Source organism: Equus asinus, chromosome 5, assembly GCF_041296235.1.
Source record: "Equus asinus isolate D_3611 breed Donkey chromosome 5, EquAss-T2T_v2, whole genome shotgun sequence".
NCBI lineage: Eukaryota > Metazoa > Chordata > Mammalia > Perissodactyla > Equidae > Equus > Equus asinus.
The window spans coordinates 84,102,654-84,124,661 of NC_091794.1; the positions used below are offsets into that span (position 1 = coordinate 84,102,654).

Sequence of the window (22,008 nt, forward strand, 5' to 3'; positions counted from 1 at the left end):
GCTGCCCTTAATATTTTTCCTTGTCATTGACTTTTGCCAGTTTTAATATTATATGACTTGGAGAAGGCCTTTTTGCACTGGTGATTAGGAGTTCTATTGATTTCATGTAGTTGTATGTCCAGTTATTCCACAGGTTTGGGAAATTATCAGCTATTATTTCTTTGAACAGGCTCTCTGCTCCTTTCTCTGTCTCTTCTCCCTCTGGGATACCTATAATCCTTATCTTACTTTCCCTAAGTGAGTAGGATATTTCTTGAAGAATTTCTTCATTTTTAAAAAAATCTTAGTTCTCTCTCCTTCATGCGAAGCATTTCTAGGTTTCTATCTTCAAGGTCACTAATTCTCTTCTCCATAAGGTCTACTCTATTTTTATGCTTTGTACACTATTTTTTATCTCATTAATTGTGTCCTTCATATCTGGAATTCCTGTTTGGTTTTTTTTTTTTTTTTTTAGAGCTTCAGTCTCTTTGGTGAAGTATTCCTTCTGTTCATTAATTTTATTCCTGAGCTCATTGAACTGTCTTTCTGAGTCCTCTTGTACCTCTTTGACTTTCTTTATGATAGCTATTTTAAATTCTCTGTCAGTTAGATTGTAGTCTTCTGTGACTTCATATTTGGTTTCTGGAGGGTTGTCATTTTCCTTCTGTTCTGCAGGGTTTCTGTAGTTCTTCATGGTGTTTGACAAATTGATCCTCTGCTGGAGCAGTTGTGGTAGCAATCACCTTTTCTTATTTGGGTACAACTTTGGTTACTTTGGTTCTAGTCACTTGGGTCTCTACTGGCTCTTCGCAGTCCTGTGCACCACTTGTGCTGCTGCTCCTGGGTTGTCTTGGGGTGCTGGTTGCCCCACTGCCAGGGTTGCTGGGTTCACGGGTCTCACTGTCTCTGGTGGGGGCCTGGGGATCTGGGGACTTGTAGATAGCCCACGCTGCTGGTGGACCTGGTGTTGGGGTTGCCACCCTGGGGGTTGGGTCACTGGTTCTGCTGTGGTTCCTGTTGCTTCTGGTTGCAAATTCTACCTGCCACCATTGTAACAGGGCAGGGGCTGTTTTTTATGTTCCCACCCTGTCTGCTCACAGTTGTGCCAGTCAGCCACTTTGTGTTCATATGGGCCAGCCACAGCTGCTCGGTAGGGCACCTTTGTACAGGCCAGGCTGCTGTGCTCAGCAGGTGTGTTGTGCTTGTGTGGGTGAGACCACCACCTGGTGGGGTGCAGCTGTGGGCTGGGCTGCTGCGCTAGGTGGTCAGTTGTGTTTCCATGGGTGGTGCTGCTCTGGCAGGGCACCTCAGCACAGCCTGAGCCACTGCCACTTGGTGGGGAGCATTTGTCCTGGCAGGGTTGCTGCTGCAAGGTGGGTATTTTTGCTGGCTGGGCCACTGTCACTCTGCAAGCATTTGTGTGTGGGCCAGGCTGCCCTCATGTCCACTCACAGTCATGCTGGCCATTGTGTGAGGATCCACTATCTGGATTGCTGCTGCCAGGGAAGGGGAGGGGGTCACTCCCTTAGTTTCACTGCTTCCAGGGTTCCAATCCACCCACCTTCAGATCTCTCAGGCATCCTGTTGTGCTGGGTAGGGAATCCTCTGTTGGTTAATGGATGTCCATTTAGTTGTAACTTAGAGGGGAGAGACAAAGGGAACAACTTACTCTGCCATCATACTGACATCACCCTCTCAGCATAATTATTTTGAGATTTATCTGTGTTCTTGTATGTATCAATAGTTGATTCCTTTTTGTTGCTGAGTAGTATTTCATTGTGGGGATATGCCACAATTTTTTAATCCATTCTCCTGTTGAAGGACATTTTGGTTGTTTCCAGTTTGAGGCCATTATATATGAAGCTACCATGAACATTTGTGTACAAGTCTTTGCGTGGACAAATGTTTTCAGTTCTCTTGAGTAAATAGCTAGGAATGGAATGGCTGGATCCTATCATAAGGTATGTTTAACTTTTAAGAAACTGCCAAACTTTGAAAATAGCTTTACTGAGATATAATTTATATATCATACAATATTCACTCATTTAAAGTGTATAATTCAATATTTCCTACTTAATGCACAAGGTTATGCACCCATCATTACAACCTAATTTTAGAACATTTTTATCCCCCTGAAAAACCCTGTACCCATTAGCGGTCACTCCCCACTCCTCACCCCACCCCCCTTCCTCAGTCATAGGCAACCACTAATCTACTTTCTGTCTCTTTAGATTTGCCCATTCCAGACATTTCATATTAATGGAATCATACAATATGTGGTCTTTTGTGACTGGCTATTTTCAATTAGCATAATGTTTTCATCATTCATCCATGTTGTAGCATGTATTAGTGTTTCATTCCTTTTTTATTACTGGACAATATTCCACTATATGGATATAACATATTTTCTTTATCCATTCATTAAGTGCTGGACATTTGGGTTGTTTTCACTTTTTGGCTATTATGGATAATACTGCTATGAACATTTGTGTACAAGTTTTTGTGTGGATCTCTTGGGTACATACCTATCAGTGGAATTGTTGGGTCATATGGTACAAAGTGGTACCATTTTACATCTCCACCATTATCCAGTTCCTCCACATCCTAGACAATATTTGGTATCATCAGTTTTTCTAATTTAAGCCAATATACTGGGTGTATAATAGTATCTCATTGTGTTTTAATTTGCATTTCCTAATTATTAATAATGGTGAACATCTTTTCATGTGCTCATTTGCAATCCATATATCTTCTTTGATAAACTATTTAAAACTTTTGTCCACTTAAAAATTTGATTATATTCCTTATTATATATAATAATATATATTACATATTCTGATTACAAGTGCTTTATCAGACATATGACTTCCAAACATTTTCTCCTAGTTTGTTGCTTATCTTTTCATTCTCTTAACAGTATCTTTACTGTTTTATAATTTTAGTTTTATAATTTTAGGCTTTACATATAGGTCTGCGATCCATTTTTATACGTGGTAGAAAGTATGGATTGAAATGGCACTTTTTTGCATGTAGATATCTAATGTAGATATCTAATTGTTCCAGCATCATTTGTTGAGAAGACAATGCTTTCTTCACTGAATTGCGTTTGCATCTCAATGAAATCAGTTGTCAATATTTATGTGTGTGTCTATTTCTGGACTTTCTCTGTGTTCCACTCACATATGTATATCTTCACACCAATACCACTCTGTCTTGATTACTGTAGTTTTCTGATAAGTCTTGAAATCAGAAAGTGCTAATGTTCCAACTTTGCTTTTTTTTCAAAGTTGTTTTGGCTATTTTAGGTCCTTTGGGTTTCTACATGAATTTTAGAATCAACTCGTCAATTTCTACAAATAAAGTCTAATAGGATTTTGACTTGGATTGCATTGACTCTATAGGTCAACTTGGGGAGAACTGACATTTTAACAATATTGAGTCTTCCAACCCATGATCAAGGTGTATACTTCCATTTATTTAGCTCTTTCAAAATTCCACTCAGCATCTTTTTTAGTTTTTAGTGTTCAGGTCTTGTATGTTTTGGGGGGTCAGATTTATCTTTGTAGTTCACATTTTTGAAGTACTGTAAATAGTACTATTTTTGAAATTTCTATTTCTGATTCTTCATTGCTATTACATAGAAATATAGTTGATTTTTTGTATATTGATCTTATATCCTCCAACCTTGATAAATTCACTTATTATTTCTAGTAGTTAGTTTAATAGTTTGTTAAACAGTCAACTGTTTCTTTAGAAGATAGTTATCTTCTAAAGAGATTTAAATAATAAGATAAAAATGTGGTATATTTGCCCATGTGTTTACTATTTCCAGTGTCCTTCATTCCTTTGTGTAGCTCCATATTTCCATCTGATGTCTTTTTCCTTCTACCTGAGGATTTCCTTTAACATTTCTTGTATGAGTCTACTGGTCATCAATTCTTTCATCCTTTGTATGTCTGAAAAAAATCTTTATTTTGCCTTCATTTTTGAAATATATTTTTGCTAGGTATTGAATTCTAGCTTAACAGTATTTTTCTTTCAATATTTTAAAGGTTTTTTTCTACTGTTTTCTCATCTGTATTGTTTTCCAATGAGAATTCTGTTACCATCCTTATCATTGTTCCTTAGTATGAAACATGTCTTTTTACCCTGGCTTCTTTTAAGTTTTTCACTGGTTTTGAGCAATTTGATTTTGTTGTGCCTTGGTGTAGTTTTACTCATGGTTGTTGTGCTTGTGGTTTGTTGAGCTTCTTGGATCTGTGGGTTTAGAGTTTTCATAAACTTCAGTAAAAATTTGGCCATAATTTCTTCAAATATGTTTTCTGTGTCTCTCTTCTCTCCTCTCCTTTAGGGACTCTAATTATGTATTTTCTAGGCTGCTTGAAATTAACCCACAGCTCATTGATGCTGTATTTATTTTTAAAAATATTCTTTTCTGTGTGTTTCATTTTGGATAGTTTTATTGCCAGGTCTTCATGTTCACTAATCTTTTCTTCTTCAATATCTAATCTGTCATTAAACTCAACCAGTTTATTTTTTTGTCTTAGGCATTATAGTTTTCATCAATAGAAGTTTGATATGAGTCTGTTTTATATCTTATATATTTCCACTTAACTTCTGAACGGATAGAATACAGTTGCAATAATTATTTATTTCCCTTATCTAAGTCTTACACTTGTGTCATTTGTTAGGTTTTAATTTATTCATTTCTCTCTTAATTATGGGTCATATTTTCCTGCTTCTTTGCATGTCTGTCAATTTTTGATTGGATGCTAGACACTTTACCTGTGGATGGTGGATATTACTGTATTCCTCTAAATAGTCCTTAGATTTGTTCTGTAACTCAGTTACTTGGAAGCAGTTTGACCCTTTCTGGTAAGATGTTTTAGGTGAAACTGCGTTTTTGAGTCATGTTTAGTGCTAATTATTCCCCACTACTGGTGCAGACCCTTCTGTGTACTTTACCCAGTGCCCTATGAGTTATAAAGTTTTCTAGTTTGGAAAGTTACTTAGCTTCTCAGTTGCTCTGTGAACAGGTACTCTTCCTTCTACTCCTTTCTGGTGGTTCTTTCCTTGGCTCAGGTAATTTCCTCTTGTTCTCCTCTCTTGAGTTCTCTCTCTGTGTAGCTCTCTCCTCTCTGGTTCTCTGTCTTGCAAACTCTGGCTTCCTAGGTCTATCTGGACTCCAAACTCTATCTCATCAACTTAAAGTTTACTGAAGTCTACCTGAGTTCCTCCTTCATGCACTGTAGCCTGTATTGCCACTAAGGCAGTAAGCTGAGCAATCAGACAACTCACCTCATTTATTTCTTGTCTCTCAGGGTTCACTCTTTTGTTCTCTGTGTCCAGTATCTTGAAGACCATTGTTTCATATATTTTGTCCAGTTCTTTAGCTCTTTCAAGAGGGAGGGAAAATCTTATCCTTGTTGCTCTTTCATGGGCAGAAGTGGACATTTGTCTCTGTATTTTAAAAATAAAATTCTCATGTGATTAAGATGCAATCATCCCAGCCCTAGTCTGTAGGTTAACATTTGAGAACCACTGCTCTAACCCTATTGGACTACTTCTCACTGATCTTCAGTCATCCATACACCTTCATTTCTATGTGTTTGCTTTTCCACTTCCCTAAGTCCTGAATACCTTCTTCCCCTTTATTTTCCCTGTCTAAATCTTAACAATTCTTTGGAGTTTAATCAAAATGCTATCTCCCCCTTCTCAGAATAGCAGGGCCTTCATCTCTCTGCTGAGAAAGTCATTCCTTCCAAGTGCTTCATAACAAATTTATTATATTTTTTTATCATAGCAATTATTATATTCTGCATTTTATGATAATTGTTTGCTGATTCATTTGTAAGACTCCTAAGGTCAGACATTTTGTCTTTCTTCACAAAGTAGGTATAATATTGTATCCTAAGGAATGAAAGAGGGCCTTGAAAGCAAGAGACTAAGTAATAGAACTAAGCAGTACAGAAAGAATGTCTTAGAGTTTGCATAAGGTGGTTTTCAAGCCTTGTTTTAGTTCAGGCAATCTATGATCGTGTCAGCAAATAGGTTTCATCTTGCTTGGTGAATGTGATTGAAGAGTATGTTGAGAAGGATTCTGAGGCAACATCCTCACTCCATGAGAAAGCTAGTCATTAGATAAGAAAATGTTGGAATATCTCAGGTATTTTGATAGTTTTGGCTAAGCATTGGGATATTTTGAAACAATGGCTAATAAGTACAGTCATGTGCCACATAATGACATTTTGTCAATGACGGACTGCATATATGACAGTGGTCTCATAAGATTAGTACCATATAGCCTAGATATGTTGTAGGCTATACCATCTAGGTATAAATATTTGTGTAAGTACACTCTATGATGTTCACACAATGACAAAATTGCCTAACAATGCCTTTCTCAGAATGTATCCCCATTGTTAGGTGATGCACGACTGTACACAATACATGTCAGATAGTGTTCTAAGCATGATGCACATATCAACTCATCTACCACCCCTGACAACCCACCGAGGTAAGTTCTATTAATACCCTATTTTGTAGGTAGGGAAACTAAGGCCCAGAGAGGTTAAGAAACTTGCTCAAGACACCCAGCTGGTAATTCTGGCTCCAGAGTCTGTGCTCTTGTCACTATTTTACTGTCTTTGTATTGAACATTTAATTTTCCATAAAAATTGAGGTAGTTAGCCCACATAGCTATACTTTTATAGTATGGAAAGGACAAAGGGAATTTGTTGCTTATTAATATGATAATTGTCCAAACTTCCCAAACTTTTACCTTAGATTAGAAAGATTTATCTTTCATGATTCTGATAGTCATGTCTGATCCTTTGTGTTTTATTTCTTTAGGATCTCTTGCCAGCTCCATCTTTGATCCACTCAGATCTCTCGTGGGGGCTTCAGGAGGAGTCTATGCTCTGATGGGAGGCTATTTTATGAATGTTCTAGTGGTAAGAACTTTGAGAATGGAATCTATGGACCCTCCCCCCCCCCTTTTTTTAAAAATAATATCTGGTATTTGGTTCAGGGAATCTTCATTTATCAATATTTACTGAGCACTCATCTTCCTTCTGGCTACTGGAGTTTTCCTTTCATATTTTATCTTTATTTTTCCTTTCCTGATCTCAAAAGTAATAAATACTAAATAAAATTTTAAATTGAGAAATATAAAGTCAAAATCCCCAATATAGTCTGTTAACAGTTTAATAATATCCTTTCAGACCTTTCTCTATATGTATTCAAAATCCTATCAATATTAATACTACAAAAGTGGAACCATCCTTACAGATATTGTTCTGCATCTTAATACAGAGTATCCTGACCACCTACATGCCAGTGCACAGAAATCCACCTCAATCTTTTCAAGTGCTCCACAGCACCCTCTATATAACAATATCAGGACTTATTTAATCCTTCCTTGAAAAAAATTTGAGGTGATTCCAGCTTTTCACATTTACAAATAATGCTGTAAGAAATGTTCTTTCACATTTATCTTTTTGCATTTTTGTAATTTTTTGTGTGTAGGATAAATTCCTAGAAGCTGGTTTAGTGGATTAAGGCTTTACATTTTCATAGATAAATGCCAATGGCCCATCAAAGTTGGCATACCATTTTACACTCCCATGATATAGTACGTGAGAATGCCAACCACATTTTAAAAAAATGTTTCCTTTTTCTCCCCAAAGCCCCCCGGTACATAGTTGTGTATTTTTAGTTGTGGGTCCTTCTAGTTGTGGCATGTGGGACTCCACCCCAGCATGGCCCGACGAGCAGTGCCATGTCTGCACCCAGGATTCGAACCGGCAAAGCCCTGGGCTGCTGAAGTGGAGCGCGCAAACCCAACCATTTGGTCACGGGGCCGGCCCCGCCAACCACTTTTTAAAACAGGCTAAAATCCTGACTAGCTGTTAATCCTTTAACCATGTAGGTATACTTTAAAAATACTCTAGGACGGGGCTGGTCCGGTGGCGCAGCCGGTAAGTGCGCATGTTCCACTTCAGCGGCCCGGTGTTCGCTGGTTCGTATCCTGGGTGCAGACATGGCACCACTTGGCAAGCCATTCCGTGGTAGGTGTCCCACATATAAAGTAGAGGAAGATGGGCATGGATGTTAGCTCAGGGCCAGTCTTCCTCAGCAAAAAGAGGAGGATTGGCAGCAGATGTTAGTTCAGGGCTAATCTTCCTCAAAAAAATAAAAAAACCACACAAAAACTCTCGGACGAAAAATATGAAGCAATTGTAAAACTGCTCCAAAAGTAGAAGTCATTTAGAAAAATGTTTTTCAAACCTGGGATTGCAACTCCTTAGCAGTTCACAACTCAGTTTAAGGGATTGTGACCAGAAATTAAACAAAAAGAAAAAGAAAATTTCAGTATGCATCACACATAAGGGTAAATACTGTTTGATTTATATGTGTGCTGGATTGTTATGTAAATTATTTCTTACTGTACGTTATGGTCACAACAGTTTGAAAAGAATTGATTTATAATACACATGGCTGTTTCACCATCTTTACTCCTTAGGAAGAGAGTTAGTGACTTGAAAGGGAGAGAGAAGTAACTCAAAAAATTAAAATGGAAATGTCTTTCTGACTCAACAATTCTCTAGTAACCCCCGAGGGTACTTGCAAACTAGACTGAGACTTTTCAAAGCCAAAATCAAACTTTCGTTTTTTGACCAACATTTAAAAATTTTTTGGAATTATCTCAAAAAATTAAGGTAATACTCAAATTTTAGCTAAGTCTTTGCTAACTCCTATTTGGAAAGAGGATGAAGACATATCAAGTGAACCTTAACCAAAAAAACTTGGGAATATTTCATCAGACTTAGTTCGACAGCATCTATCTATCTATCTATCTATGACATGTTGTGTTGATTTTATATTATTTATATTTGGATTATTTCCTGCTGATAAAATTGTGTCTAGTTTATATCACGGAATTAAATATCATGTTTCATTTTATTCCCCATTCGCACCAGTGTTGTACTTCCCAAATACATTTGAAAACTGGGCTGTTACACCAGTGCTTTGTTTTGCAAATATTGACACCCAAGCTTTATTTTAAATGAAAAACCAAATGAAGAGGGAAGACAGTTGAGGTTTCATTTCCCAATAGATAGCTTATATTATTATTTATCTCTTTGCAAGAATTTTCGAGAAATGATTCCTGCCTTTGGAATTGTCAGACTACTGATCATCATCCTTATAAGTAAGTTTGTTTTGCGAACTCATCACACCTTCAGTTTTATCGGTTCCACCTTCAGAAGGCCTTCTCATATGTTCTAAAGACTAACACGTAGCATGATTGCTAGCCTAGAGTCAGAAGGACTTGTTGGCTCCATAGTCCTAAGCAGAAAGGCGTAAATGGAGGAGTTTTCACAGACTCTCATGGGTGATTCTTAGAGGGGACTCAGTAATGTGTTTTTGCCTTTTGCTTCTTTCTGGAGAAGTCAAGAGAGTAAAGCTCTAGGCACTCCTTCCACGTTAACAACAGCTTCATATATGTTTCATAGAACTGGATTTTTCTCATTCATACATCGGATTCTGTATACGATTTTTTCTGAAAAGAGAAAGCCTGATAACCACTGATATAATCTATTTTCTTCCTCAATTTCTAACTTTTCAGATGAAAAAGAAAAACTGATCTAGGGTATAAGCATGGAGTGGTGGCTGAGGTTGGAAGGTGGGAGCAGAGGCGAAGGAATCAAGAGGTCAGGGAACTGGGAGGATGACTAATGTGACTTTTGACATCGCCAGGAATTATAGTAGAGACTTTCATGCTGAGGGCGTCGAGGCAGAGCGTTCAATCTGGAGGGGAGGTGGAATTTCAGCTGAGTCTGAAAGCCATGGTAGCTTTTGGATGGTGGCAGGACATACAGGGCAGAAGAAAAGAGGAGCAAAGGCAGGGCTACTAACCTGTGTCTCCAGACCTGCTCCAGCTGAAGCTCTGTCCACACTGAGGGTGTGGGGAGAAGGACGGACACTGGGATCAGACTATGGGGTCAGACTTGAGGGCCAAGACAGAGGTTCCACTTGATAAAGGCTAAGATTTTGGCTGTCCACATGATAAGAAAAAATGATTCTGCTAATTGATATTGAGTTCAACTGTCCACATTGTTGGGAACAGGGACAACCATCTCTGAGGATAGAGACTAAATTTAGTTTATGAACAGTTGAACTGTAAAAACAGTTATTTCATCCTGAGAGAAAATAAGTGACTTGTTTCTAGTTTATACCAAACTGTATGTAATGTTTTTCTCCATAAGAAATCCGAAAAGTGAGGGGAAGTTGTCAGCACAGAAAGGGGAGCAAGGGTCTGGAGTAAGTTAGGAGAGTTGCTGTGGGAGCAGAGCCACCACCTTTGTTGTTAAGAGTCACAACTAGAACCAAGGGACAAGTCCTTAGACTGAAAAATATTTCCCCAGTGACCTGGCCTTCAGTCAATCTGCCTCTTTTAGGTAATTATGAATGACTTTTGTAAAATCAGCCTCAAAGCCTTGATGGGGAAATGGTTTTAATACTCTTTGATGTTGGAGTAAAAACTCTTTCCTCATGCCCAGGGAATCTCCAAAGATAGTCTATGTCACATGATGTCATTCTTCAGGTAAGTAATACAGAACCTGAGTGGTTAGATCATGCAATCATCTTACAGAACAGGTAGGATATGCTAATACTAACCTTCCCCACTTCCTGGCACACGCCATTTCTAAAAGTTCTTTGGCCTGATTTACCTGCTATTGCAAATGAGAAAAAGTTACACAACAGATTAATAAAATACATTTTTATTTTATTTAAAGATTGGCACCTGAGCTAACATCTGTTGCCAATCTTTCTTCCTTGTCTTCTTCTCCTCCCCAAAGCCCCCAGTCCATAGTTGTGTATTCTAGCTGTGAGTCCCTCTGGCTATGCTGTGTGGGACGCCGCCTCAGTGTGCCCTGTCCGTGCCCAGGATCTGAACCACTGAAACCCTGGGCCGCCGAAGCGGAGCATGTGAACTTAACCACTCTGGCACAGGGCTGGCCCCCATTTTTATTTTAAATGTTTCCTTGGGAAAATGTATAGCTTTTTTTTAATGGTAAATATTATTCTTAATTGTGAAGGACAATTGGCCTTAAGGACCTTCCTTCATTAAACATTATTTGTTGGATGTGTTTTCTAAGGATGCAACTGAGCTTCTCTTTGGAAAAAGTTAAGGAAATCTCACATTTTCATCCTTCAAAAGAATCCATATAAAGGCAACTCTCTTAAAATGAGTGTCAAGTTTTTAGTGAGGACAATGCTTTGGTTTATTGGAAAAAGGGCTGCTTCTCAGGTGGGAAGACATGTCTCAGTTTAGAGACTGCAGCAACTTCGTAGCAAACTCTCCTGGGAAGCAGAAAGGGCCAGGCAGAGAGATGTCAGCAGCGGGCAAGAGAAGAGAGAAATGGAATGGAGAAAGTGACATGCTAAGAGCTCCAAAGCCTTTTTGAGAGGTGGCCTCCTCTGGTGGAAGGCTAGAGCAGAGTAATTGTTTCCAGTAAGTCAGCCTGTTCTCTGGCAGTAGTTTTCTTATACTTCACTAGTCCTATCTTTGTGTTATTTACACTGGATCAGGAAATGCAAATGATGATTGAAAATATGACACAGCTACATTTATCCAGCATTTTGTAAGTCATTTACAATTAAATTAATATTGAGTGCTTCCTCGACCTCAATTCTTGTACAGAGCCTTCAACATCAATACAGTATTGAAAGGGAAACTAGCTAGAACACATGGTCCTGATGCTATTTTCCCGAAGGCAAGGACTGGGTCTTTCCGTCTCCTAGGACACAGGGGCTCACTAAGTAGAGCACTGGGAACTGGGGCATGGGTGTGGAATGTGACAGCTGCACCGGTTGTTTCCAAGTGGCTGGCACATTTAGGGCGGAGTTCCTCTAGGCTAAGAAACCCAGGAAGCTCCTTTTGCATCCCAGATCTGACTTATTTGAAGAATGGTTCTGGCTCTAACTCTCCCATTGGAGAATGTAGACTCATTTCCTTTCTTGGCCCATCTTCAGTACTCCTGATGGTTATCAGCGGCAATTAGCGTGGTGGGTGAGAGTGGGGCTGCTTAGGGTTCAAATGCTGCCCCCGCCTCTGAGCTCTGTGCCTTGGTTTCTCTATGTACAAAACACCACCATCATTCCTCACTTGAATTGTGCCATAATAGTAATCTAGCTGGTCTTCCTGCTCCTGTCCTTGCTCCCTTTATAGTCTATTTCCTATTGTGCAGTCAGAATGATCTTTTAAAAACACAAGCTAGATCACTCCTGTGCTCAAAAGCTTTCAAAGGCCTCCTATTGCTCAGAGTAAAAGTCAAAGTCCTTACAGTGGCCTATAAGCCCCTACATGATCTGTCCCCTACTTATCACCTATTGCTTTATTCCTAACTTTAATCCAGAATCACGTGGAGGTCTTGCTAAACACAGATTGCTGAGCACCACCTTCAGAGTTTCTGGTTCAATGAGTCTGGGGTGGGGCTGAGATGTTTAATTTCTAAGTTCCCAGGTGCTGCTGCTGCTACTGCTCTTGCGGGGGAGCCACACTTTGAAAACCACCTGTCCGCTTTGAAAGCGAGATCAACTGTGTTGGTATTCCTCACACACACCAGGCACATTCCTGCCTCAGGGACTTTGCACCTGCTCTTCCTACTTCCTGGAAGACTCTTGCTTCAGATGTCAGTGTGGCTTGTACCCTTATCTCTGTCAAATGTCATATTCTCAGTGAGATCCTCCCTGGGTCTCTTATTAAAAGTCACGCCCTCCTCCCAGCATTCCCAATTCTCCTTCCTCCCTTTGTATTTTCTCAATAACACTGACGACCACCTGACATGCTCACCTTTTACTTATTCGTGTGTTTGCCTCCCCCTGCTAGACTGTCAGCTCCAGGAGGCAGGGCTGTCTGATCTGTTCACTGCAGTATCTCCACCGCCTAGACTCGTGCCATTCGCACAGAAGACAATCAATAAATACTCGTTGGATGAATCAATCTGTAAAATGGGATAATGATAGTACCTATTTCACAGGGTCTTTGAGGGGATTAATGAGTTAATACATGTAAGGCTCTTAGAACAGCACCTGGCACAGAGTAGGTCTCAATAAACGTTAGCTGCCACCATTATCAGAGGGGAGCCAAAACCATTTAATGCACGGCTGCAGAGATCCTGGGGCTTCATCGGCTTGTTTTTCCTTCTAGTTGGGTCGGACATGGGATTTGCTCTCTACAGAAGGTTCTTTGTCCCTGCCAGTGGGTCACCGGTGAGTTCAGTTTATTATTTTCTTAGTGGAAAATTTGTTCACCTATCATATCAATAGCTGAAAAGGGTCATCAAATAGGGGCAACAATTCTTTGATTGAGGGTAGCCAAATTTCCATTTCGAAGTTAAGAAAATTCCTGAGGAAACTGGACTTTTGGATTGTCCTTTTCATTTAACTTTCATAGCCCTGACCACTGGCTCTACTTCTCTGCACCTGCCATACTGGTAGCTATTCCGAAACGGGAGAGAAGGAATTTCACTGTCCACAGAGAATAAAAAACAGATTGGAAAACAGCAATGAAAATTTGGGTCCAGATTAATTCACAATATAAAGAAAACTGATAAAGAATTTGCAGTTTTGTTGGACGTAGTCTCTGAATTTGGTAGCTTCTCTTTGAGTATTTGTGTGTATTTCCTGTGTTTTAATTCTGACATTCCATTTATGTGGGGTCTGACTGTGCTCCTCCAGTGATCCCTCCTGGCAACTCAACCCTTGTTCTTTTGGTTGGCCGTACACAGAACCATCCGACGTGATGATGAAGGAGGAGGAGAAACAGTGGGCCTGCCTTGTGTATTCAGAGAGTGGATGAAACGACATTTTTTAGCTTTGCATGTGTTAGAATATCTCCTTTTCTCTGTGTACAGGAAGTTTTGTGTCTCTTTTGCCTCACCTCCTTGCTCTTCAGACTTTTAAGACTCTTGTTTGTCAGTATTTGGTTTTTAGTAAGAGAGATGCAACTGAATTATGCAATTAGCATTTTCTTCACTTATTTTCATTTCCCCTCCTTTTCTCCTAAGGTGTCTTTTGCGGCTCACATTGCAGGTGGATTCGCTGGAATGTCCATAGGTTACACTGTGTTTAGCTGCTTTGATAAGGCGCTGCTGAAGGATCCAAGGTTTTGGATAGCGATTGCGGCTTATTTAGCTTGTGTCTTATTTGCTGTGTTTTTCAACATTTTCCTATCCCCAGCAAACTGACCTGCCTCTAATATAAGCCAACTAATAAAAAGAGCCATCTAGGAAAAAACTGGAGGACTCTATGAAGAAACAGAGAAGTCACAGCACCTGCTGACAATTTTATAGAGGACAAACACCACTGAAGTCATCAGTTGCAAAGAATGCTTACAAAAGGAGTTAGGGTTTAAGAAAAGGGCTTCTGAATGCAAAGGGAGGGAAGAGGATGAGCGGGAAGGGAAGTAAAAAGCAGAGATTGCCTCTTTCCCAGGTGTATGTGGTGTGTGTATACATACATACATACATAGCGTGTAAATATCCTCTCAAAAAGAATTGCTCTTCTTCGAAGATATATTGTATTATTGTATTATTATTGTATCTATTGCTTGATAGAATCCACAAATACTGTAGTATGCTGATAATAAAAACTTTTCATACCTGTGTCAGACTATTGATAATCATTTTCTATCACTGTTTGAGTCCATAGATCACTGTTTGAGGTGCTTTCCATACATTATTGCCAATCTTTTTTAACAACCTAGAAAGGTGGCTATTACTCTTTATCTTAGAGAGGACATGGAAATTCTAAAAAGTCAAATAACTTGTTTAATAGGGGGCAGGATTTAAAGATTGGTAACACCTTGAAAGCCCATATTCTCCCCCGCTACTGGTCTAACAATGCTGTGTCTCCCAAGTACTGAAAATTAAGACTATGATGGGAGTATAGGAATAAACATTTTTGTGGGTGCACCATGAATGGGAAATACTTTATAGACGAGGACTGAGAATTCTCTGGACTGCTAGTTTAAGACTCTGATAGCGCGTCTAGGAACCTGGAATCAGCTTTCTGATGCATATTAGATACCTGGACTCTGGATTCTCATGTATGATAAGCTTCTCATCCTCCACGTGGCTAGTGGCTGGCCCAGTAGTGGGTGGGATTTATTTACAAAAGGTAAAATGTCCTATCTGAAACTGAGAAACTCTGTCCTTTTCTTGTATAGAACCAGATTGTTGGCCATTTTTTCCAAAATAGTGGTTTTAGATCATTTGAATACAGGAAATAAAATTTTTTCTTCTTTCATCATCAACATGTTTTATTTATAAACATCCATCTAAATATGTTGCTGTATTCTGAAAGGAGCATCCACACTCCATAGATATATTGGGAAAAGTAGTATTTGGAAGAAACTGATCTGGGATTTGTTAAATATTTTTCTTTAAATTTGAGTATGAGAATATGAGTATGTTCTTGGTTAAACAAAGATTTGAACAAGAACTTAAAAGATAAAGCCCCCTTTACTTTCCCACCCAAACCTCTTTTTCCCTGGTGATGACCACTGTCAACATCTGGGTGTATATTCTCCAAGACCTTTATCTATCCAGGATGAGCAGAAAGCAAAATTGATTTTGGCTGACGGCTGACTCACTCACTGCATTGAACTGCACCAAATCTGCTCTACACCCTGAAAGGGATAAACTTGGAGAACAAGTTGAAGATGGCTGTGGTATAACTTCCAAGAGTGATCTGCTTCTCAGATTTACCTAAACTAGAAAGGTTTGGGTTAATCTGGTTTGCCTGATTAAATATACATATGAAATGTAGGTTTTAACAAGATAAATGAGATCATACTAGATGTATTGTTCTATACCTTGCTTTTTAATGACTTAGAGATGTTTCTCTATTAGTTCTGAGTTGCTGAGTGATAAAGACGTACTACAGTTCATTTAACCATTCCTCCATTGGACCCTTAAGTTGGTGCTAATTTCGTACTATTACCACAGCACTATGTGAACATCCTAGTATGTGCAGTGTGTCTGAGTATGTTTGCTGAGTGAATATTTCAAGCATTCAGAAGCAGCAATGCCATCTTAATTTTGATAGATTTAAACTGCCTTTTAAATAGCTGTACCCATTTATATTCTTACTGACAGTATATGAGAGTAAGTTTCCTCACACTTTTGCCAAAAGCAAGTATTATACATCTTTGAAAAATTTGCATTTTGATAGCTAAAAAATAATACTTCATTTTGATTTGTATTTCTCTGACTACTAATGAGGCTTAGTGTTTTTCAAGTTTATTAATAATTTATGTATAATTTATATATGACACATAACGTAATTTATATAATATATAATATACAAATATGAACATATATATATAAATTTTTTTCCCGGATGAAATGCTTGCATTTAATCTGAAAAGTAGCTATTAGTTGGCAAAGAAGCCCAGGGAAGAAATATTTATCTGCCATGGCCAACCCACCGGGTCACGAGCTCTGAAGAGAGAACTTTAATGACCTAAAGTGCAACGTAATTGTTAATAACAGAAAACTAGATGGAGAAATAGGATTCATCTAATTATAAGATTGGACATGACCCATTGATTAATAAGACTGATGACTAAGAAGTTATTATCTAGTTAGAAAGACTTTTTGGTACTAGAAACACTGTTCACATTCCAAAAACAGTGATATCTTATTGGGTCCCCCCCGGGGGAGGTGTGAAATTAGCATAAAACAGCAGACAAACATCTGGTGTTTTAAATTTGACATCTCTGAATTACAGAGGGACCATTTATACAGCTTAATTTGGGGCTCATAACTTTAGTTTTCTAAACTGTGCTGTTATTAGAAATATTGGAAATATTCTTTGTGCTGTCCAATAAAGTGGCCACCAGGCACATGTAACTCTTTAAATTTTAATTAAAATAAAGAAAAAGTATGAATTCAGTTCCTCTGTTACACAAGCTGCATTGCAAGCGCTCAATGGCTGTATGTGGCTAGTGGCTGCCTTATTGGACAGCATGGAGAGAGTCTGTTTCAACACCGTTGCAAAAAGGGCTATTGGACAGCGCTGTTTCAGAAGCAAGAATGAGCAGAAGGGAAATGGGTTTTAGCTGATGGCTGCCTCATTCACTGTACTGAACTGAACCGAATCTGCTCTACACCTGCAAAGAGATGAATCCAGACAACAAGTTGAAGATGGCCACCGAGTAACGTCTCCTAAGCATGATTTGCTTCAGATTTACCCAAACTGAGAAAGGTTTGTGTTAATCTCTCTGTTACAGCTAACTAAAAAAGTCATTTGAAATGCTTTTTATCATTTGTCATTTTATTACTTTCTTTCAAATTTTATATAGTACTGTATCTGTGTATACTAGTATTCATGTCATTTGCTATGAAAGCTTCAGAATCTAAGATTTGTAGCTAAATAATACTGCTGCTTTCAGGAAATACTATGCTCTTGTCCTTTAGGGAAAAAAAATCTTTTATTTTTGTGATTATAAAAGTACAGTGCTCATGGTAAAAAAAATTAAAATACATATAATTATAAAAAATTAAGTCAGTTGTAATCACACTACCCAGAGATAAACATAGCTAATATTTTGATGAATATCCTTCTAGGCTTTTTTGTATGCATCTCTACATATACTGGGGCCATACTATTCTATTTTAGAATCTGAATGTCACTGAAACAATATATCAGATGTCTTTTTACATTAGTATTTATCATTTCTACTGGTTGCATAGTACTACACTGTGGATGTACTATTATTTATTATGTACAATAGTCTTTCTTGTATAGAAAATTATTTTGGATGCTTTCAAGTTATTATTATTATAAATAACAACGTGAATAATATCTTTGTTTACATTTCAAAGTGCTTTGGAGAGTTGGGTCAAAGAGTATACTATTATTAACATAACAAAGTAAAATACAAATTTTCTCTATCTCAGGAATACAACTAAATTTTAGAAGGTTGATGCTTTTGCAAGTCTTTTTAACTATATAATGCTTTAAAAAAGGAACTAAAGACTCCAGAACCAGTTATTTAAAAAGTGAAAACTAGCACTAGTTGACATGCCTAATTTAAATAATTAAACTTTTAAGAGAAAAGACATGATTTTTAACATCTTTTTCATGCAAATTTCAAGTGTGCTTAAAGAGGAAAAATAACAGTTTAGCAAAACAGTTAAGAGCTGATTTCAGAGCCACACTGACTGAGGCTGAACACCAGTTCTAGCTGTGTGACTGTGGCTAATGTAAGATGTGCCTCAGTTTTTTTATCTGTAAAATGGGGAAACAACATATCTACCTATAGAGTTTTTGTGATGAACATTTCTCATAGCTATAGTATCCTAGTATGTCTGATAGTGTAACATTTCCCCCTCTATGAGGGATCCAGGACATACATTTATATTTTAAATGAAAGTGAATAAAAACATTCACTCTCTTTTTCTTTCCTTTGGGATATATGTCCTCTTAGGTATCCTAGGGTATCAACCTCAATATGGAACTACTGGCTGATAATCTAAGCACCTAAATTATAACTTGCACCACTGCTCCCTCCACAAAAGCAAGCTATATATCTTAAATAGGTCAAATAATGTTACAATGAAAATTTCTATAATACCACCACCACCACAATGATCCATTTATTTAAAGTAATATCCAATAACAATCGGGTAGTACAAAATAGTTGAGAACTTTTGGAGTTCATTTTGAGATGAGACAGATTTACAAAATTTTTGAGAGCAAAGTATGATAAGAATTTTATGAATACTCATAAATAGATTAATGAAATGATATCTAAAAATGCTCAAAAACTGCCAGAAAGAAACCAGAATTTAGACATTTAAATGTGGATGAAAAAACGAAATTCCTATAGCAAGAGCCAAATGTGTTTCCTTTGGTTTCATTAAATGCTGTTATCTTACTGAATTATCAAATGAAACACATTCATTTTCCTGTGTGCATAAGTGAGATTTTAAAAATCACTGACTTTGGTTATAACTTTTATATAAAATAATAAATAGGTTTGTAAGATTAAGTCAGTAGTTTCAGGAACTTCTCCAAAAGTTCTGTTTAAAAAAATTAAAACAATAGCAGCTAAGTAAGAAAACTCCTTCTAGGGATCCTTACAGTTTTATTCTTCATAGAGAATATATATATCCCTTCCCTAGGTATCTTTTTTTTTTTTTTTTGCATGGCATTATAAGGTCTATACATAAATGATTCTTATGTTCCTGATATCTTATATTCTTGGTAACAGATTATCACAGCTCTCTAGAAAAAAGTAAAACAACCAGCCCACTGAAAAAGTGATGCTTTGTTCATATTTTGGCCATAGGTTTACTTTAAGAAATAGCACACCCTTCAGGATGGAAGAATTTATCTGCCTCCTATTGGATGGGGTACAGAGCTAAGATGGCTCACTAAATAAACATGGGGGACTGGTACTTCCTTGGAGGCATTCTGGAGGAAGTTCACATCCACTCCACCATGATTGGAAAGATCTGGCTCACCATCCTGTTTGTATTTCGAATGCTTGTTCTGGGTGTAGCAGCTGAAGACGTTTGGAATGATGAGCAGTCCGGCTTCATCTGTAATACCGAACAACCGGGCTGCAGAAATGTATGCTATGACCAGGCCTTTCCTATCTCCCTCATTAGATACTGGGTTTTGCAGGTGATATTTGTGTCTTCACCATCCCTGGTCTACGTGGGCCATGCTTTGTACCGACTGAGAATTTTGGAGAAAGAGAGACAGAGGAAGAAAGCTCAACTGAGAGGAGAACTGGAGGGGGTTGAGTTTGAAATGCCTGGGGATCGCAGGAGACTGGAGCAAGAACTTTATCAGCTGGAGCAAAGGAAACTAAATAAAGCTCCGCTTAGAGGAACTTTGCTTTGCACTTACGTGATACACATTTTCACTCGCTCTGTGGTTGAAGTTGGGTTCATGATCGGACAGTATCTTTTATACGGATTTCATTTAAAGCCTCTGTTTAAATGCCACGGCCACCCCTGTCCAAATATAGTTGATTGTTTTGTCTCAAGACCCACAGAGAAGACAATATTCCTATTATTTATGCAATCCATAGCCACTGTTTCTCTTTTCCTAAATGTTCTAGAAATTTTCCACCTAGGTTTTAAAAAGATTAAAAGAGGGCTTTGGGGACAATATAAATTGAAGGATGAGCATAACGAATTCTATGTGAATAAGTCAAAACAAAATCTTGCCAAATATCAAAACACATCTGCAAATTCACTGAAGCAACCCTCTTCCGCATCCGATTATAATCTGTTAGTGGAAAAGCAAACACACACAGCAGTGCACCCTAGTTTAAATTCATCTGCATTTCAGGCAGATCCTGACAATCACAGTGGAAACGATGAGAAATGCATTTTGGATGAACAGGAAACTGCATTTTCTAAGGAGATGTGCACATTTAGTACTACCTGTAGTCATCTTCAACACATCGGCTCAACTAATAAAGAAGACATTCATAAAATATTTGGAAAAGAAGTTAATGGTAACCAGTTAAGGGAAAAAAGAGAAATTGATGGCAAAGACAGCAAAAGAAACGACTACTGTAGAGGTCACTGTCCTATTCCAGGTGTTGCTGTAGATCCGGACAACCACGCCGGGCAGTCATCCCAAACAGCTTTCTCTCAGCCACCTAATTGCACCTGGAAACCCAGGTGGCTTCGTGCTACATGGGGTCCCGCTACAGAAGATGAAAAACAGGCATCACCTCCAAAAGGTACCAACATCAAGGGCCAGCTCAGAGAGGGCACAATCAGAACCCTTCCTCCTTCACAGGGAGACTTCCAGCCACTTGACATTCCAGACACTCCTGATTCTTTGGGAGAGTTGTCCTTTGAATCCAAGTCGGTCAGAACCTGCAACAATCCTACTGCTTGTCCTCCGAATCGCTTAGTGCTGCTGGCAAACAACCTCAGCGGGAGGCGGGCCCCCACAGACCTTCAGATCTGAACAGCTGTTGGCTTTTAGACATTCTACATATTTATTATCATAGAAGTAGCCCAGTGGTGGTACAGCACAGACAAAACAAGGGCAGCTCTAAAGACCAGCTGTTTACAGACAACTGCAAACTCATTTCAAAAAGAGAAAATGGCTCTAATTCTGAATTGGGAAGGGGTAGTTTTAAATTAAAAGACCTAGTTACCAAATCAGGATTACTTTTTCACGGGCTCCCTACAGAATTAGTGAAAACTGATTTTGGGAAAATTACATGTTCGGAATCGAGACTAAATGGTTTGGAACGAGGTTTTTCCTTGAAGGGAGCACAGCCTTGTTCTTAATCTACGTAATACCCCCTTTTAGGTACTAATCTTTTATTTCTGGACGCTGGTGAAATTTTGTTTGCCCTGGGACTTAACTTAGTTTCCTTATAGATTGCAACCTGATGTGTCTTGAATATAGTCATAATGTTGCCATCTAGTCAATAAATTCTTAAAGAGATTGGTGGCTTTCTTTCACCTGTTTATAGCATCGTGATCCAGCGTCCAGACTGGAGTCTTGGTTCCGCTACTCACTGGTCATCTAACCTCGCCACTTTACTAACAGCACCTACCTTTCAGGCATAGTGAAGATTAAAATAAGAAACACACGTGTTTAATACAGTGTCTAGCACAGTAAGCGCTGAAAAGTGCTATTACCACGGTGCTGCTCACCGTCCCGAAGCCCACATCAAGTCGGCCAAGACGTCCTGCGTCGGTTGTGGGCAAATTTTCAGAGTGAGCCAAGAAGCCCACAGCTTCCGAGGTTCCAATTGAGGCAGGCCCGCCCACTACTGGTGTCCGGAGATCCTCCTCCCGGCAATAGTCCTAATGCTCCTGGGCTCCATGCCCATCTTTGGCCCCATCTGCACACATGTCCCGAGTTACCAAAACCTCGCCTTTCGCTAAGCAACCGAGTCGCCGCGGCGACCGGAAAAGGAAGGAGAGGTGCTGCTCCGGGAGCCAGAAGGGAGGGCGTACGCAGCCTCCC

General features: G+C 38.7%; 2 protein-coding genes and 1 long non-coding RNA gene across 15 annotated transcripts in view; 2 read left to right on the forward strand and 1 right to left on the reverse strand.

The window, feature by feature from the left end:
- RHBDL2 (rhomboid like 2) overlaps positions 1–15,299 on the forward strand; it is a 56,919-nt gene extending 41,620 nt beyond the window's left edge. For 3 of the 7 annotated variants that reach the window (XM_014840179.3, XM_014840180.3, XM_070510312.1), the window contains exons 7-10: positions 6,832–6,932; positions 9,130–9,190; positions 13,196–13,257; positions 14,055–15,295. In XM_014840179.3, coding sequence (XP_014695665.1) covers positions 6,832–6,932; positions 9,130–9,190; positions 13,196–13,257; positions 14,055–14,234 — 404 coding nt within the window. In that variant the 3' untranslated portion in view covers positions 14,235–15,295. Of the gene's footprint in view, positions 1–6,831; positions 6,933–9,129; positions 9,191–13,195; positions 13,258–13,775 lie in introns of all 7 variants that reach the window. The other 4 variants (XM_070510313.1, XM_044770389.2, XM_014840181.3 and 1 more) reach the window with 4 other exon arrangements.
- Positions 1–21,958, reverse strand: part of LOC106830576 (uncharacterized) — a 62,724-nt gene extending 40,766 nt beyond the window's left edge. Inside the window, exons 1-3 of one of the 7 annotated variants that reach the window (XR_011503469.1) lie at positions 21,693–21,945; positions 12,839–12,989; positions 5,278–5,439 (exon numbers count right to left, since the gene is read on the reverse strand). This is a non-coding gene — a long non-coding RNA (uncharacterized lncRNA). Of the gene's footprint in view, positions 1–5,277; positions 5,440–12,838; positions 12,990–21,677 lie in introns of all 7 variants that reach the window. The other 6 variants (XR_011503468.1, XR_006527807.2, XR_011503472.1 and 3 more) reach the window with 6 other exon arrangements.
- GJA9 (gap junction protein alpha 9) lies at positions 17,474–21,126 on the forward strand. Its single transcript, XM_014840178.3, has one exon. It carries the CDS (start codon positions 19,441–19,443, stop codon positions 20,989–20,991), a length of 1,551 nt encoding a protein of 516 aa, XP_014695664.2. The 5' UTR covers positions 17,474–19,440; the 3' UTR covers positions 20,992–21,126.
- Positions 21,959–22,008: the final 50 nt, after the last annotated feature.